General features: G+C 42.0%; 1 protein-coding gene across 1 annotated transcript; it reads right to left on the minus strand.

Annotated features, from left to right (window-relative positions):
• Positions 1 to 754: 754 nt before the first annotated feature.
• LOC123508056 (aminopeptidase N-like) lies at positions 755 to 14,976 on the minus strand. Its single transcript, XM_045261458.1, has 10 exons — positions 14,717 to 14,976; positions 12,296 to 12,490; positions 10,750 to 10,952; positions 10,278 to 10,433; positions 9,515 to 9,651; positions 7,429 to 7,606; positions 4,217 to 4,400; positions 3,381 to 3,537; positions 2,640 to 2,721; positions 755 to 2,416 (listed from the first exon to the last, which is right to left on the minus strand). The coding sequence occupies exons 1-10, from the start codon at positions 14,876 to 14,878 to the stop codon at positions 988 to 990; spliced, it is 2,883 nt and encodes a 960-aa protein (XP_045117393.1). The 5' UTR covers positions 14,879 to 14,976; the 3' UTR covers positions 755 to 987.
• Between the last annotated feature and the right edge of the window lie 1,117 nt (positions 14,977 to 16,093).

Consider the following 16,093-nt stretch of genomic DNA (forward strand, 5'->3'; position numbering starts at 1 on the left):
GACTAGCCAATTGTATCTCTCCCTATTGATTGTCTGTATTGTCCCTATCAAGTAAGGACACAAGAGGATTACACGTTTAAAAAATCACATCTTCCAACACCTTAACGTTTATCTTAGCTGCTTTTTTATATGCTCTAGTGGGAGTTATTAGGAATTTCAAAGGTATTTCCTCGATTCAGTGACAGTTTGCCATGGATTATGTATCATTACTCGGAAAACTTAAAAGAAAGTAAAGAATATTTTATGTGTGTCTTCAACAGTCACCACGAGAGCTTTAATTTTTTTAGTACTGGAGCGCATTTTTATTATGATTTTTTGGTGCGATTAGACGATTTTTTTTTACATTAGGAAGAGTCTCTCGAGGTCAGAAGATTAATGGCCACAGTCTTCACTAGTCTAATCCCAACATATGTTTCTGAAGCTGTATAAAATCACCAAATAGTAAGCAGAATGAATATAAAAACGCGTCCTCATACTGAAGCGGTTAAGTGTTCCAGAATGCTGATCTACTGCCGACGCATAATTTTCCAGACTGTGACTCAAGAATTGAACTCATCTACAGCTGAACTTGCCCTCTGTGTTCATTTTCATGTAGGAAATATAATGGGTAATTTCCAGAGGCCTGATCAGCCATCAATACTCAATGACCGGGTGGCATGTCTTCGGTCACACACACACACACACACACACACACACACACACAGATGCCTACATATCACAACCTCAGCAATGAAGGTCATAATAAACACACATGTCACCAGAGTTAAAATCATCTTTCCGTGTTCTACTTCATTATACACTTCACCTTTGTGTTAGCGTTATTACGAATACTTTGCATTATTTGTTTTAGTAGCGCCCTTTCTTAAAAAAGTCTACGCAGAATTAATGTCATTTTTTACTACACCATGTCATAGAAAATTGTATATTTGTACCCTTAACTAAAACTAGTTTAGATTACTGAGGTGCTCTGCCACAGGTGAGCCGAGGCTAGAGTGTATTCAGTTCTGAGGTGTAGCCGTGCCTTGCCAGCCAGTCCACAATGAACCTCCTGTTATTGTTCATCCATACCACGTTGATCGTGGTGGCCTCCACGGCTTGCTGCACTGCGGTGGTGGCGGTCAGTAGTCGGCTGTTGTGTTGCTTCTGGAATTCCTGGAGCTCCTGCAGTTGCTGGCGGGTGTTGAATGACCTGGTGACGTCCTCCACCATCCTGGGAAGAGCGAAGAAAGTGGTGCCGATGTATTCAACGATGCGTTCCCAATTGGCGCGCATGTAATCCCAGGCCAACACAGCGCCTGTGGCTCGCATGGCCACCCTGCGGAAGGTTATCGCCGCGTCCTGACGGCGAATTCCAGATGATGCATTAAACCCTCCGTCCAGATAACGCATCAGTATCCACAGCTCCCGCGTGCAGCCGAGGGCGTCTTTCATTTGAGGCTGCTTCCACGCAAAACTCCACTCAGCCTCCCCGCCCACCTCCAGAGCTGTGCACCCCACAGCCTCCATGATATTGGGGGATATGCCCTTGAAACCTGCCGGGTCAGCCATCCACTGTCGGTAAAGACTGAGTGACATGTTGCGGCAGTGGACGTTACCAAGGCGACATGCCCAAGTCAGCATGTCAGACCGCAGCTGCTGGTTCTGCAGGGAATCTGAGGAAAGCTCTTCTGTCCCAATGTGATCGTAAAGTGGCTGGATAAGAGAGAGAATGTAATCTTTAAGGGCACCATAGGCCGGGTCACGATGGAACATAGAGTAAATGTACTGGAGATTACTGAAAGTGGCGCTCCAGGGCACGTATTCCTTCTCCTGTGAGAGGTAGGAGATCAGATCCAACACCATCTCGTAGGACAGACGGCCTGCCCGGGCCAAGTTGAATGCGTCATCGATGATCTGGGCTCTGTTGATGGCGTGAATCACGTGATGGTTCTCCTTAAGCTGCCGCGCCAGGAGCTTCCAGTTGGCTTCGTCGTAGTTGACTCTGTAGTAGGCGGACTGGAGTACATTAAAGATGACCCAGTGTGAGGAGTTAGGCAGAGTCACTTCATAAGTCGGTGGGTCCTCCCCGGCAGCCATCCAGAGCTTCACCCGCGTGTCATTGAAGTCTGGCTGGTCTCCAGATGTGTATGTTAGGGGAACGTACCAGCTCTTGATGGGAGGAGCGGGGGATGTGGAGGGAGTGGAGGAGGGAGGAGTGGTGGGACAAAGAGTGGTGTCGTCTAATTTGAAGTATTCCTGAGTGACGGTAGCTGTGGTGTTACTGATTCGCGTCACGGTCACCACGGGGAAGCCCATCTGCAGCGTCCACGTGTCCATGATGGTCTTGACGGTGAGGTTGGCGGGCAGCGTGCCGGCCATGTGTGCAGCCTCCGTCAAGTAGTGCCACAGATCGTCCTGCTCGGCGTTCTTGAACATCCTATAGGAATCGAGATGGGGAGTTTGGTTAATTTCTCTTTCGTTCTTAAGCTTATTCTCGATCTCTTTTTATCTGCTGGATATTGTCACACATGACTATAAGTACTTTGTGTATAGTAGGGGGTGATGGATAGAGAAGTGTGCGCTTGTGCAGGTAATGGAGAGAGAGTGTGTGGGGGTGTGAGTGGGTGAGAGAGTCTGCGTTCCGTGTGTACTAAACTTACAATGTCGTGAGGTAGTTTCGGAGGCCCTCCCTGAAGACTCTCTCTGTCAGGAACTTGCTCATCATGCGGATAACGGACGCACCTGCACGGGGATTGTTTCGTTAATCACTTACGAAAAATACAGGTGCAAAAAATACCTGCACACCATCACCACCAATTAACGACACATTACTTGAGGTCATTTAGTTAGCCTACACTCACTATAGAGGAGGAAAAAAACTCAAGTAGGGTTGAAGTGAAGAGATGCAGGAAGAGACGAGAAGATGGAAGGAATGAAATAGAAAAACAAGGAAACGGATGAAGTGAATCTGTGAAGCACGAAAGAAGAAAAAAGAAACAGAGGGATGAAAGAAACGAGGGATGAAGGAAGGAAAAAAGATGAGGTGATAAAGAAAATGAAAGTTTTAAAGAAGGAAGGAAGGACGGAAGGAAGGAAGGACACAAAGAGATGCAGGAGATGAGAAAAGGAATAATGACGGAGTGCTTTGAGTGCTTTGAAAAAAAAAAATAATAAAGGATGAATAGAAGAAATACAGATACAGAGAAATCAAATTAAAGAAATGAAGAAATAAAAGATGGAGGGATGAAAGAGAATGACGGACAACAATAAAGAGTAGAATAAAGAATGTAGACAGAAGAATCCAGGCAATGAAGGAAGAGGAGAAGGAAGGACATGAAGAATGAAGAACACGAAAGGTGAAGATGAAGAAGGATAAAACAAAAACTGCTTCTCATAAATACCTTTGTTGTAAGTGATAGTGTCAAAAATTTCATTGATGATTGCAGGGTCAGGCACAGGGACACTGACAGGGTGGGAAGACTTAAGGGCGTCCAGGGCCATCACAGACTGTTGCTTCTTTACCACAAACTGATCAAGAGCGCCCCATTCAGGCTCAATCTGCAAAGAGAGGGAAGATATGCGGGGTTGAAGGAAAAGAAAAGAGGAAAGTTTGCAGTGGTGGTGGCATTGGTTTTGATGGTAGTGGTAGAGAAAGAGAAGGAGAAGGAGGAAAGAAAGAGGGTAGGATGAAAGGAAAAAGGCAGGAAGAGGGAATAGGTGGAAGGAAGGAAAGAAAGCATAACGAATATGGTAGAAAACAGAACGCAGAAGACAAAAGAAGGAAAAAAGAATGACAAGAGGAAAACAAATATCAGGATAAAAAAAAAGATGAAAAGAAAAATAACACTCCCACTGCAAAAAAAAAAAAAAAGAAAAAAATCTCTGAAACAACCATAACACTGAGAAAAGAATCAGACTTTAAAATCACAACTGTAAAAGGATTACCGTGTTTAAATCAACATTAACACTCATACACCTGTGGACACCTGGACGCCTCCTCCCCGTCCCTCTCTTTCAACACTCATACACCTGAAGACACCTGGACGCCTCCCTTCCCCATTCCTCCCTTCCAACACACACACCTGAGAACACCTGGACGTCACCCTCCTCCGTCCCTCCCTTCCAACACTCACACACCTGAGGACACCTGACGTCACCCTCCTCCGTTCCTCCCCTAAACACTCATACACCTGAGAACACCTAGACCCCTCCTCTCCTCTCTCCCTCCCTTCCTCACCTGATCCATGGCCACTGTCCCAACATAGGTGGCGAAACCCTCGTTCAGCCACAGGTCATTCCACCACTTGAAGGTGACCAAGTTTCCGAACCACATGTGGGCCAACTCGTGTCCAACCAGGTACGTCGTCCACTCCCTCTCTCTCAGCGAAGACTTGCCAGGGGTGTAAAGGAGCGAGGCCTCCCTATGGTGTGTGTGTGTGTGTGTGTGTGTGTGTGTTTAGTGGGGGAGGCAGGAGGGTGGAAAGAGAGAGAGAGAGAGAGAGAGAGAGAGAGAGAGAGAGAGAGAGAGAGAGAGAGAGAGAGAGAGAGAGAGAGAGAGAGAGAGAGAGAATATTAAATAACGTCAACAATTTTGGTGTGAATGTGATAAAGATATGTGGAATCAAAATAACAAGCTTTGCGAGAATTTGACAATTAGTTCTGAGAAACTAATACCAAAATGACCAATCATCTGAAAATCTGTGTGGTTTTGACAGACAACAGCCATTCCAAGTCGTTTAATAGTCTTTTTTCTATACAACAAGTGTCTGGAGCAGCTTCCCAATGGTGTCTGTGCTTGCTGGAGTGGTTAATATAGCACTTACTTACTCACGCAGATCCATTTATCGCCGTGTAATTGAAAATGTTGAAAGAAAACTGAGAATGTGAACAATGAATCAACTGGAAAGGGTTCGTCACGGGTAACACAATAAACATCATGTGGCTTTCCAATCAAATAAAGGTGGATGTTGAAAGAAGCTGAAAATGTAAACCATCAGTACATTGAAATGTGTTTGTCAGCAAGGTGTTCGTAATCATTATCCTCCTCTCAGACAGCGAATGAATGTTGTTGATGGGAAGGAAACTCTAGCAAGGATGAGGAACCAATTGAGAGTAAAGAGGGATCATGTGAGAGGCTGGTGAGACAACGGGCCACGGAAAACATTGCGTGTGTCTGTCTTAGCTCCAAAACGCCGCCACTTTTTCAAACCATATAGTAACTGAATTGAATATGCAGCCTTCTGGAATCCGATATGTGAACAATGAAAAAATAACAGGTTACATTTTATTTTCCCCAAGTTTTGTTCACGTGTCAGATAAGACTAACGCCGTTTGTGCTTTTAACCCCTTCAGTACCAGGACGTGCTTCCATATTCATTCTGGTGACTATTTGATGATTTTATACAGCTTCAGAAACTCATGTGGGGGGATTAAAATAGTTAACTCTGTGGCCTTTTAATCCTCTGACCTCCATAGACCCTTGCTAATGTCAATAAAGTGGTCTAATGGTACACAAAATTCAAGGTAAAAATGTGCCCCAGTACTGAAGGGGTGAAGTCGAAAACCACACAGATATTAAGACACTGGAGGTCTGAGAGGCACAACATGGTTAACAGAAAGTGACTAAAGAGCTAATACAGTTCACTCGTTAATCTTCTATATGACCATAATTATTCCTTACATTAGGTACATCAACACACACACACACACACACACACACACACACACACACACACACACACACATACACACAGAACCATTCAAATAATCTAAGTATTAGTTCCAGATAGGGCGATCAAGGGATGTTAAAGCTGATGAGTCATATAAATATCTCGTTAATAGATTATATACAGTTGATTATTATCTCCATTAAATCTAGGAGTGTCAAAGTAATGTGCAAGCTAAAGAGTGCAGCGCTCCTCCAATACCATGACGCATTTTCGTATTCATTCTACTTACTATTTGGTGATTTCATATAGCCTCAAAAATTCATGTCAGGGGAATTAAGATAGTGAAGACTGTGGCCATTAGTTTTCTGACCTCTATAGATCCTTCCTAATGTTAATAAAATGGTCTAATCGTACACAAATATCAAGGTTAAAATGCATCCTGGTATTGAAGGGGTTAAGAAAGAAGATCAGCTGTAAATGTTGAACCGCCATCAGGTCAGCCTAACTTCAATTGTAAATAAAAAAGAAAAAGAAAATGGAGTATGTATTTGGGAGCGACATCAGGGATGAAGACAAGCGTGGCTTCACGAAGGGGAAATCATGCCTCACGAACTCATCGAATTTTTCTGAGTTAAAGTTTATATGACAGGAAAAGAATAAATCTAAGAGAATTTAGTAAGGCGCTCGACAAGTTATGCCATCAAAGGGTCTTGAGAGACGTTAGGTGGCAATGCGTAGATGGAAAGTGATAGACTGATTGAGGTCATGATTATGCGACAAGCAACAGAGATCTATAATTACTACCTCTAAATCCAATTGGGGCTAAAATAATAAGAAATGATTTATAGAAACTATACGATTTTTAATACATATTAGCGATTTGGATAGTGGGATTAGTAACAATGTTAGTAAATTAGCGGACGCCACAAAGAAATGGTAAAGTAATTAGCATAGATTAGGATACAATCGCCCTGCAGACAGACCTAGCCAGGGTGAAGGAATGTATGGATAGATGGTAAATGTAACTTGATAGCAGCAAATATAGAATTGTTAGAAGTCAGTACAATAGAGACAGAATAAAGAACGAGACTCTGGGAACATTAGAATGGTAGAGATTTGGGTGATTTAGTTAGCTACGATCTTCATAAGAAGAAAAATGCATAGAGGAAGAAACAAAACAGATTGTATTATGTGGTGGCCAGACCAATCATAGATTATGATGTACAGTTCTGGTTTCTATGTTACAAGAACAGCTCTGCTAGAATCACTACAAAGAACAAAGGCTGAAAAGCATACAAGGGATGGAAGATGTTATTTACGAAAGAATAATTGAAGCTTTTACATTTGCATTCCTTACAGCGGTGTAGATTAAAATGTGATCAAATTGAGGTCTTGATGTGGTATAGGGGGCAAAACAAGGCTGGCATAAATAAAATCCTCAGAGTCAGTAATTAGGATAGGACAAGCAATAACAGGTTCAAGGTTGGTGAAGCTAGACTGAAAAAGAGAGAGAAAGATAGGAAGGAACTTTGACTCTCAAATCTAGTAGCAGATGATGAGATAATTGATTATTGGTTGAGTCTTTGGTAAGCTTTAAAAGAAAAAAATAAATCTATAGACAAGAAAGACAGGTGGAAATAAGTAAGTATGCATCATGCCAGAACCAGCACAAATAACCCTGATTGATTCCTACAGCTCCCTTAGCCTTACGTTACAACAGACTGCAGAACAACATGAACAAGCATAAGTACATGCTTGATATGAGTGCAGAGAGTGGTACCTGTAAGTGATGAGTCCCCAGTTTTCCATGGCGTTTGGACTCATCTCAGGGGGACAAATCATATCTAACTTTGAGAGTGGGTAGGGAACCTCGAAATATTTGCTTAGGAAGTCAAGACCCACGACGGACGCATGGATCCCGAGGTCAAGTTTTGAAAGAGCTGCTTCTCTCACCCAGGCTACGGGACGCGGCGTGGTGCGGAGAGTGGCATGAGAAGAAATATACATAAGAACATCAAAACATGTGAGGAAAGCTACAAGATGCCATCAGGCTTTTAAAAGCTCTCCTTTAACTCAGCACTAACAACCTGATCACTGAGTCCGTTCCATCTCTTTCTTAAAACTAAATTCTTCAAGCTTGAACCAAATGTTTCTGGATCTATCCTGGCTACTAATTCTAAGATCTTTGCTCATGTCCCACCTCTTATAACCTGTTTACCACTTAAAGACTTCAATTAGATCCCCTCTCAACCTACGTCTCTCTAAAAGAATGCTAATCTAACAGCTTCAATCTCGCTTCGTAGGGAATATCCCTCATCCTCTGTATCCTTTCAGTCATTCTCCTTTGCACTGATGTTAATAGATCTATGTCCTGCTTATAATGTGAGAGACCAAAACTTTACGGCATAGTCTAACCAAATATAACTTTAACATTACTTTGGGACTTATGTTTTTAACACTCTTAAAAATTAATCCTAGTACACTATTTGCCTTATTTCTATCCTCTATGTACTGTTTTCTTAGACCAAGATCGGAACTAACTATAACTCCAAATCCTTTTTCATATCAAAAGAACATCTGGTGACATAATGTTTTTTTTTTTTTATTGATGAAGGAGTTTTGGTAAGTTGCAGAATAGATTAAGCATGAATTCGGAAAAAGAATATAAGGTAGAACATCACGCAGAGCAGAATCCTCAAACAATTTAGGTCCTCTGTCTCTTGGCCACACCTTATAGTAATCATCCCCCAGTTCTCCATCCCGTTAAAGGAGTTCTCTGGGGGAGAAAACAGATCGAGCTTGGGGAGCATGTAGGGAATGTCGAAGTACTGTTCGTAGTAAGACAGCATTGGTTTGAGAATGTCCCCAGCCAGACCTGTACTAGACTGTACGGATGCCCTGCTGACCACTGAGGAGAGTGAAAGTGGAGAGAGAGAGAGAGAGAGAGAGAGAGAGAGAGAGAGAGAGAGAGAGAGAGAGAGAGAGAGAGAGAGAGAGAGAGAGAGAGAGAGAGAGAGAGAGAGAGAGAGAGAGAGAGAGAGAGAGAGAGAGAGAGAGAGAGAGAGAGATTACACAATTAAGATCACTCATTCAAAAATCTAAAATCAAATAAAAGTAGAACAAGAATCAGCGTTAAAGGAACAGAATGCACCGCACACCACGAGCCTTTCTGCCGTGGCCTTCACCTCCGCACCTGACAGAAGAAAGCGCTGCCTAATCACTCTTTACCACAATATAAAACAAGTAGAAATAAGAGGATCCTGTGAAAATTAGATCAATCGCTCTTTCACTTTGTTTTCATTATTCTCTATTTTCTAACACTAAATCATTCATTCCTATCTTTTTTTCCTTCTATAATTATTCACCTTCCTTCATCTCTCATCAGTTTTCGTTTTTTTTTCCTCTTCCTATTCTTTTGATTAACGTTTCCATTCAGCTTTCCTCGCCCTATAAGTTTGGTTTACCTCATCCTTTCCTTTCGTCTCTCACCACAACCCACTTCTCTCTCTCTCTCTCTCTCTCTCTCTCTCTCTCTCTCTCTCTCTCTCTCTCTCTCTCTCTCTCTCTCTCTCTCTCTCTCTCTCTCTTTCCTTGTTGCCCTTCACTAAATCAAAATTCTTCCACTGCACTGGTCTCGCCTTATCAATATTGAAAGTACTGCAGAAATACAGTATATGTATTTGAATGAACAAAGAAAAATATAAGAATAGCAAATTCATTCTACCAACTGTAAGGTAAAAACAAATATTAAAAGTCGTTGTATTAAAAGAAAAAGCCTAAAAAGTTGTAGATCATTATGGGCAAAATTATATTGAATTTTTTTTTTTTTCTCCTCTCTTTTCCCCGTCTTTCCCCGTGGCCGTTACCTCTGATTAGCGTCGTGTTGTCCTTCCCACCGCTCACCTCGCGCTTCGAGAAATCTGAGATGGCGAAGGCGACGAGATACACTGGCATTGGCACAGACTCCTCGAACTCGTCCCAGAACCAGCCCACCTCTCCGTCACTTTTGGTCGAGTGGAGAGAGAAGAAAACTATTAGGTAAATTCATGTTGTATTTCAAATGCATTTTCTATCGCCTTATTTAGTAATTTGTTTGAACTTTGGTTCCTTAGGGTAATGTACTGGAGACTTATAAAATTCTAAATTGTCCTTCGTGGTCATATCTATATCAACGTTTTTACTAATGTTCACTTGTTCATTGTCGTTTGATTTTATTTTCATTCATTTGTTTATTTATTTCTTATGTAGGAAGGGCACCACTTAAGGAAAAAAAAACCAGTAATAATAAAAAAAGACCCACTAAGGAGCCAGTCTCCGAAGAGAATCGAACGCAGTAGTAAAAATTTACAGGAAAAGTGTCTTGAAATCTCTCTCTTGAAAGATTTTAAGCTGTAGGAAGGTGGAAATACAGAAGCAGGCAGGGAGTTCCAAAATTTACTAAGAAAATGGATGAGTGACTGAAAATACTGATTAACCCCTGCAACAGAGAGAGGCGGACAGAATAAAGATGAAGAAGGGGAAGTATGTGTTGTTTGTCAAAAACGTAAACACATTTCCTACTTGCTCTGTGTCCCGATTCCTTTAGGTTCTGGAAACAATCACTTTTCTCGGTATCATGACAGCACTCACATGGCAGTGGTGTGGAGGAGAGGCATGTTAGACAGTGCAGTCATTCCTTCTTTTCTAGCTAGGAAGACTTTGAACGTGGCCTTCATCTCTGGCTCATCGAAGCAAGGGAAGGCTCGCCGCGCGTCTACTGCTTGGAACTGCGTTGACGCCACCCAGCTGACGAGGAAGAGGACGAAAGGATGACGAAGGATGAAACAGATTAAACCAGAATTGTGTGACTTGGAAAACTGAAATATATATGTACGGCCAAAATCGAGGTTCTCATGCTGTTCAAAGACAACTTCCCTTCAGAGGAGCAAGCTGTAACGTATTTGTATTTTGTAGTAGTAGTAGTAGTAGTAGTAGTAGTAGTAGTAGTAGTAATATTGATCTTTGTAATGAAAATAACCATAAAATCAAGCATCAAAACAAGAAAACTGACTGTACGAAGCCAAGACACAAAAATAGACAAGTGTATCCTTTAGTACAATACCTGATATCTCCGTTTTCTTTGGTGTAAGAAGACCTGTAAAAACCTCGCGGGTGCTGGCCAAGTGTACCTAAAAAGCTGATGGAGAAAGTGTAGTTGTTTCCTTTTAAAAGCTCTTCCCCCAGCTCTGCAACATAGAGCATGTCGGCGTTGGAGTACCGCTGGGCCACGATCCCAATTCCTTTGTTGCCTCCTGTCACCACAACCTGAAAACGGGAGGAGGAGGATGAGGAGGAAGCAAATAGGGAGGAGGAATATTGCGCAGGGAAAGGAAGGAAATAGAGAGTCGAAGAGAGGAAGTGGAAGGAGATGGGAAGGTAAGGTAGGTGAACAGTAAGGGGAAGAGGAAGAAAAGGAGAAGGAGAAAGGGTATGACGTAAGATATGAGAGAAGGTTATGCGGGACAGAGGATGTGGCAATTGTTAGATAGGATTACGTCATGTGTGTGTGTGTGTGTGTGTGTGTGCATGTGTTAGAGAGAGAGAGAGAGAGAGAGAGAGAGAGAGAGAGAGAGAGAGAGAGAGAGAGAGAGAGAGAGAGAGAGAGAGAGAGAGGGCAGATGACAGGTTACATTTAAGATTCTGTCAGGGAACTTGGTAATCACACTACGGAAAAGGATCCTGTGAAGTGTGATCATACATAAACAGGATGTATTGCATACATCCTGAACTGGTCCCAGTCCAACCCTCTCCCTTCACCAATGTAGGGAGGACAGAGAAGAATGACGCAGCGGTACCGAGGAAGGATCAGGGAGGGTACACTCGCGAGGAAGAGGAGGAGGAAGAAGAGATGAGTGTTCTCCATTATAGTCACAAGCGTTCAGTGAGCATGTAAGCAAATTAATGTCAAGGTTGCTGATTATTTATTACTGTTGCCACGATGACATCATGTGGCCTTCATTTGCAAATATGGTGTGTATCATGATAGATGATGTTGACATAGAATACTTCTGATCAGTCTCAAGGATCACGTAAGATGCTCACACTCACTCACACACACACACACACACACACAAACACATGAATATAAAAAGCAGTCAGGGACAGTTTCCATTATGATGTATCATGCACGGTGACTGAAATCCAAGGAAAGGAGACTGAGGAGGAGGAGGAGGAGGAGGAGGAGGAGGAGGAGGAGGAGGAGGAGGAGGAGGAGGAGGAGGAGGAGGAGGAGGAAGAGGAGGAGGAGGAGGAAGAGGAAGAGGAAGAGGAGGAGGAGGAGGAGGAGAAGGAGGAGGAGAAGGAGGAGGAGGAGGAGGAGGAGGAGGAGGAGGAGAAGGAGGAGGAGGAGAAGGAGGAGGAGGAGGAGGAGGAGGAGGAGGAGGAGGAGGAGGAGGAGGAAGAAGAACAAGAGGACGAGGAGAAGAACAACCAATATTTACAGATTCTAATGAAAATCAAATCATACGATGCCAGTGAAAAAAAAAAATAAGAACGAAATCCATCACACACACACAACCAGAAAACTGAAGCACATTACCAAACCACAAATCACAACGGAACCACGGAACCAGGCAGTGAAGATACAAGAATTGGCAGCCCTCTCTTACCTTGGCTGTGTGGTTGAGGGTGACGATATCAACCATATGTAGAAGGAAGAATTGGGTTGGAGCTTGCACCGTCACGTCTATCTTCACCTCTCCTTCTACCTTGAAGTCCCCGCTCAGGTAAGGCCGGAGGTGAATTTCATATCGTAGAGGCAGAATTGTTTTAGGAAGTCGAATACCCTCAAGAAACCCATGCTTCTGTGCGGGAAGATTAAGTGATTTAATCTCACAGAATAATTACTTTTTAAGGGTTACAGAGATTATATGGAACTGGAGAGAAGTACTGTGAGAACACAAATATCTTAATTCTCCTTCAGGCTGAAGTCGAGATAAGGGGAATAAAAGTAAAAATAATCTTCGAGTGTGTGTGTGTGTGTGTGTGTGTGTGTGTGTGTGTGTGTGTGTGTGTGTGTGTGTGTGTGTGTGTGTGTGTGTGTGTGTGTGTGTGTGTGTGTGTGTGTGTGTGTGTGTGTCAGTATGGGTGCACTGAGACTGGCTGATCTGTTAGTAGGTTTAGAAGCGTTGAATAGTGATAAGTAACGGCCAAAATAACTACAACACAACACACCATGAGGAAAAACATACAACGCACGACTCCATACTGTTCATGCACACACACTTGTTAACCCCTTCAGTACTGGGACACATTTTCACCTTGATTCGTGTACGATTTGCCTTTTTACTGACAGTAGGAAAGGACTAAGGAGGGCAGAAGATTAATGGCCAGTCTTCACTATTTCAATCCCCCATATGAGTATCTGAAGCTGTAAAAAATCTCTAAACAGTAAGCAGATTGAATATGGAAATGCGTCATGGTACTGAAGGGGTTAATCACTACACTGGGGTTTGTCTTGAATTGTGACTGTTGTATGGTAAGCCTTCAAGTCACCCTGTTAGCCCTGTGATAATAGACTCAGTGGCCCAGGCTGGCTCTTGACTCCCCTAACACAGCATGAGACAACTAAAACCTTAGCATTGCGCCACTGGACCCGAGGCTGCAAACAAATAAAGCATGCAAGACAGACTCAGGCTAACTTTATACATAATATCAAATACTTTAGGTGGCTCTTATTTTTTCAACCTGCTTGTGTTCGTGTGTGTGTGTGTGTGTGTGTGTGTGTGTGTGTGTGTGTGTGTGTGTGTGTGTGTGTGTGTGTGTGTGTGTGTGTGTGTGTGTGTGTGTGTGTGTGTGTGTGTGTGTGTGTGTATTCGAGCGCGCTAGTACTTTTTCTAAACCTACTTTCAGTGCTGATGTTCCTACTAGCGGAGACTGTTTCTACTGTTGCTACTGCTACCACTACTACTAATACTGCTACTACTAACACCAAATACAATAATAATAATAATATTATTATTATTATTATTATTATTATTATTAATAATAATAATAATAATAATAATAATAATAATAATAATAATAATAATAATAATAATAATAATAATAATAATAATAATAATAATAATAATAATAATAACAATAATAATAATAATAATAGTAATAATAATAACAATAATAATAATAATACAAATAATGATAATGATATTCTTCTTATAATTTTTTTTGTCTCTTGGAGCTTGTGCAACAGTGGGGAATTCATTTGGTGGTGGAGCAAAAAATTCGAATAATAGTAATAATAGTAATAATAATAATAACAAGCGAGGTAACGCGAGAGGACACCCATTCCGCTGTAATCTAACGGTGCTGGTGCTTCTGGCCGTGATAGAGGCATGGGCATCAATGCATAATGTGTGAGATATTGCACAAAAAGAAGCTAAGTGATGTAGGAAAGATTTCACAAGGCAGATGGTTTGAGAATTATGTGTCCGGGAATTTCTAGCACTGACCTTGAAGCGAGAGGTAGTTGCCTATGCGTGCAAAACGCTCCAGGCATGTTACAGAGGAGGGGACACTCACCCCACGTCTATCCTTTACTCATCGCTACTACTAATACTGCTGTTGTTACTGCTGCTATTACTGCTGCTACTACTACTACTACTACTGCTACTGCTATTGTTACTGCTACTATTACTGTTGCTACTACTACTACTACTACTACTACTAATAATAATAATAATAATAATAATAATAAAATGTATTATAAGTTTTATTTTACTTGTATTGTATGCATACACTTTTTGTGTGAATAAATAATACGGAACTGAACTACTACTACTACTGCTACTACTACTACTACTACTACTACTACTACTACTACTACTACTACTACTACTACTACTACTACTACCATACAGTTACTACCTATATCATTAATACTATAAATATCTATACTTCTAACTATGAAATCTACACACACACACACACACACACACACACACACACACACACACACACACACACACACACACACAAATACACACCTGTTAGTTACATTCCTTAGTTTGGAGTGGGCATTATCAACTCACCGTGCTTTTGGGCTTGTTGGTGGAAAGGTTGAGAAGCGTGGACAAGGTGGGTGTCGGGGGCGAGGCAGACGGCGTGGGTTTGCTGGAGTATATAGCCGGCACGAAGGCCAATGCCAAGCTAGCAATAATGAAGCAGAGTAACCAACAGCCGCGTTCCGCCATGATGAAGACACTCACGGGTACGACGGTCAGAAGAGAGGCACTAGTCCAGCCTACCTCCTCCCACCAAGTCACCAGCAGAGTGAACCGAGTGCTGTGTTCCCAACTAAACTTCTCCTGATCCTCACCATCTCCCCCTTTCCCCTAACCCGCCTCCTTCCTTCTCCCTCCCCTCTCCAGCTCCATCGTCTTCTTATCCTTTTTTCTCCTCTCCTCCCTTCCTGTTCCTCTCCATTCTACTTTTCTTTTCTTCCCTTCTTCACTTTTTTCCTTCTTTCCTTCTCCATCCGCATCGTCTTTCTCTCCTTTTCTTCTCTTCTAAGTTAATAGTACGGAAACCAGAATAGCAAAAATGTTTACTGCGAATGTTCCTAGAGTCCTGACACAGAGTCAGCAGCCCTAATAGAGAAAATACTCGACCTTGATTGGTGTTACTTCTTCTTCCCTTCAAATTATTTCATGTTGTTGTTGTGTAGGAGCAAGTTTTCTTTTCTCTTCCCTCCAGACTCAACTCGCCAGCATGGAGGCGAATGTCATACATATTCCTCGTCTGCATTCCACTACTAAGAAATGTTAAATTTATTATTTTTTACTAAGACTTACCATCGTGCCGAAATAATTGTGCGCACAGTGGTGCTCTTAGTAAGTCTTAGCTAGATATTACTAGACATTAAGTGTTATTTTTCTATAAGTAAATGATTTTGTTTTCTATCAGCGTTCTTGCAGGTGCCCATGACAAGTTATGCGACATTTCAAGGCTGCCACGGCTTTCATGATAACAAAGACTTGTTCACACCTCACTATCACAGTGACGAGCACGTTATGCTATAGAATTACGAAAAAAATACACAAACAAGAAGAACAAATAATCCCTCGATTCCTCCACTGATCAGTTCGTCACAACTTTCCAGATAACTATCCCCTCTTCTTCAATAACGCTCAACCGTCCCTCTCTTCCTAATCTCAACACCTTCATTCTGTTCTTTACTTATCATCTAAACTGAAAACTTTACATGTTATCTTTAGGTAAAACATATTTTTAAGAAGTTATACTGTAGTTCCTTTCTCATGGATGTCAGGTGGAAACAAAGAAATCAAGACAGGTGATATAATTAATTGCTTTTAGGGAACTGGCAATCAAATGGGTCTTTTTTGTTATATTTTTTTGTTACCCTTGGCCAGCTTCCCCTCATCCATAAAAAAAAAACCTACTGACGC

Source organism: Portunus trituberculatus, chromosome 24 (assembly GCF_017591435.1).
Source record: "Portunus trituberculatus isolate SZX2019 chromosome 24, ASM1759143v1, whole genome shotgun sequence".
NCBI classification, from domain to species: domain Eukaryota; kingdom Metazoa; phylum Arthropoda; class Malacostraca; order Decapoda; family Portunidae; genus Portunus; species Portunus trituberculatus.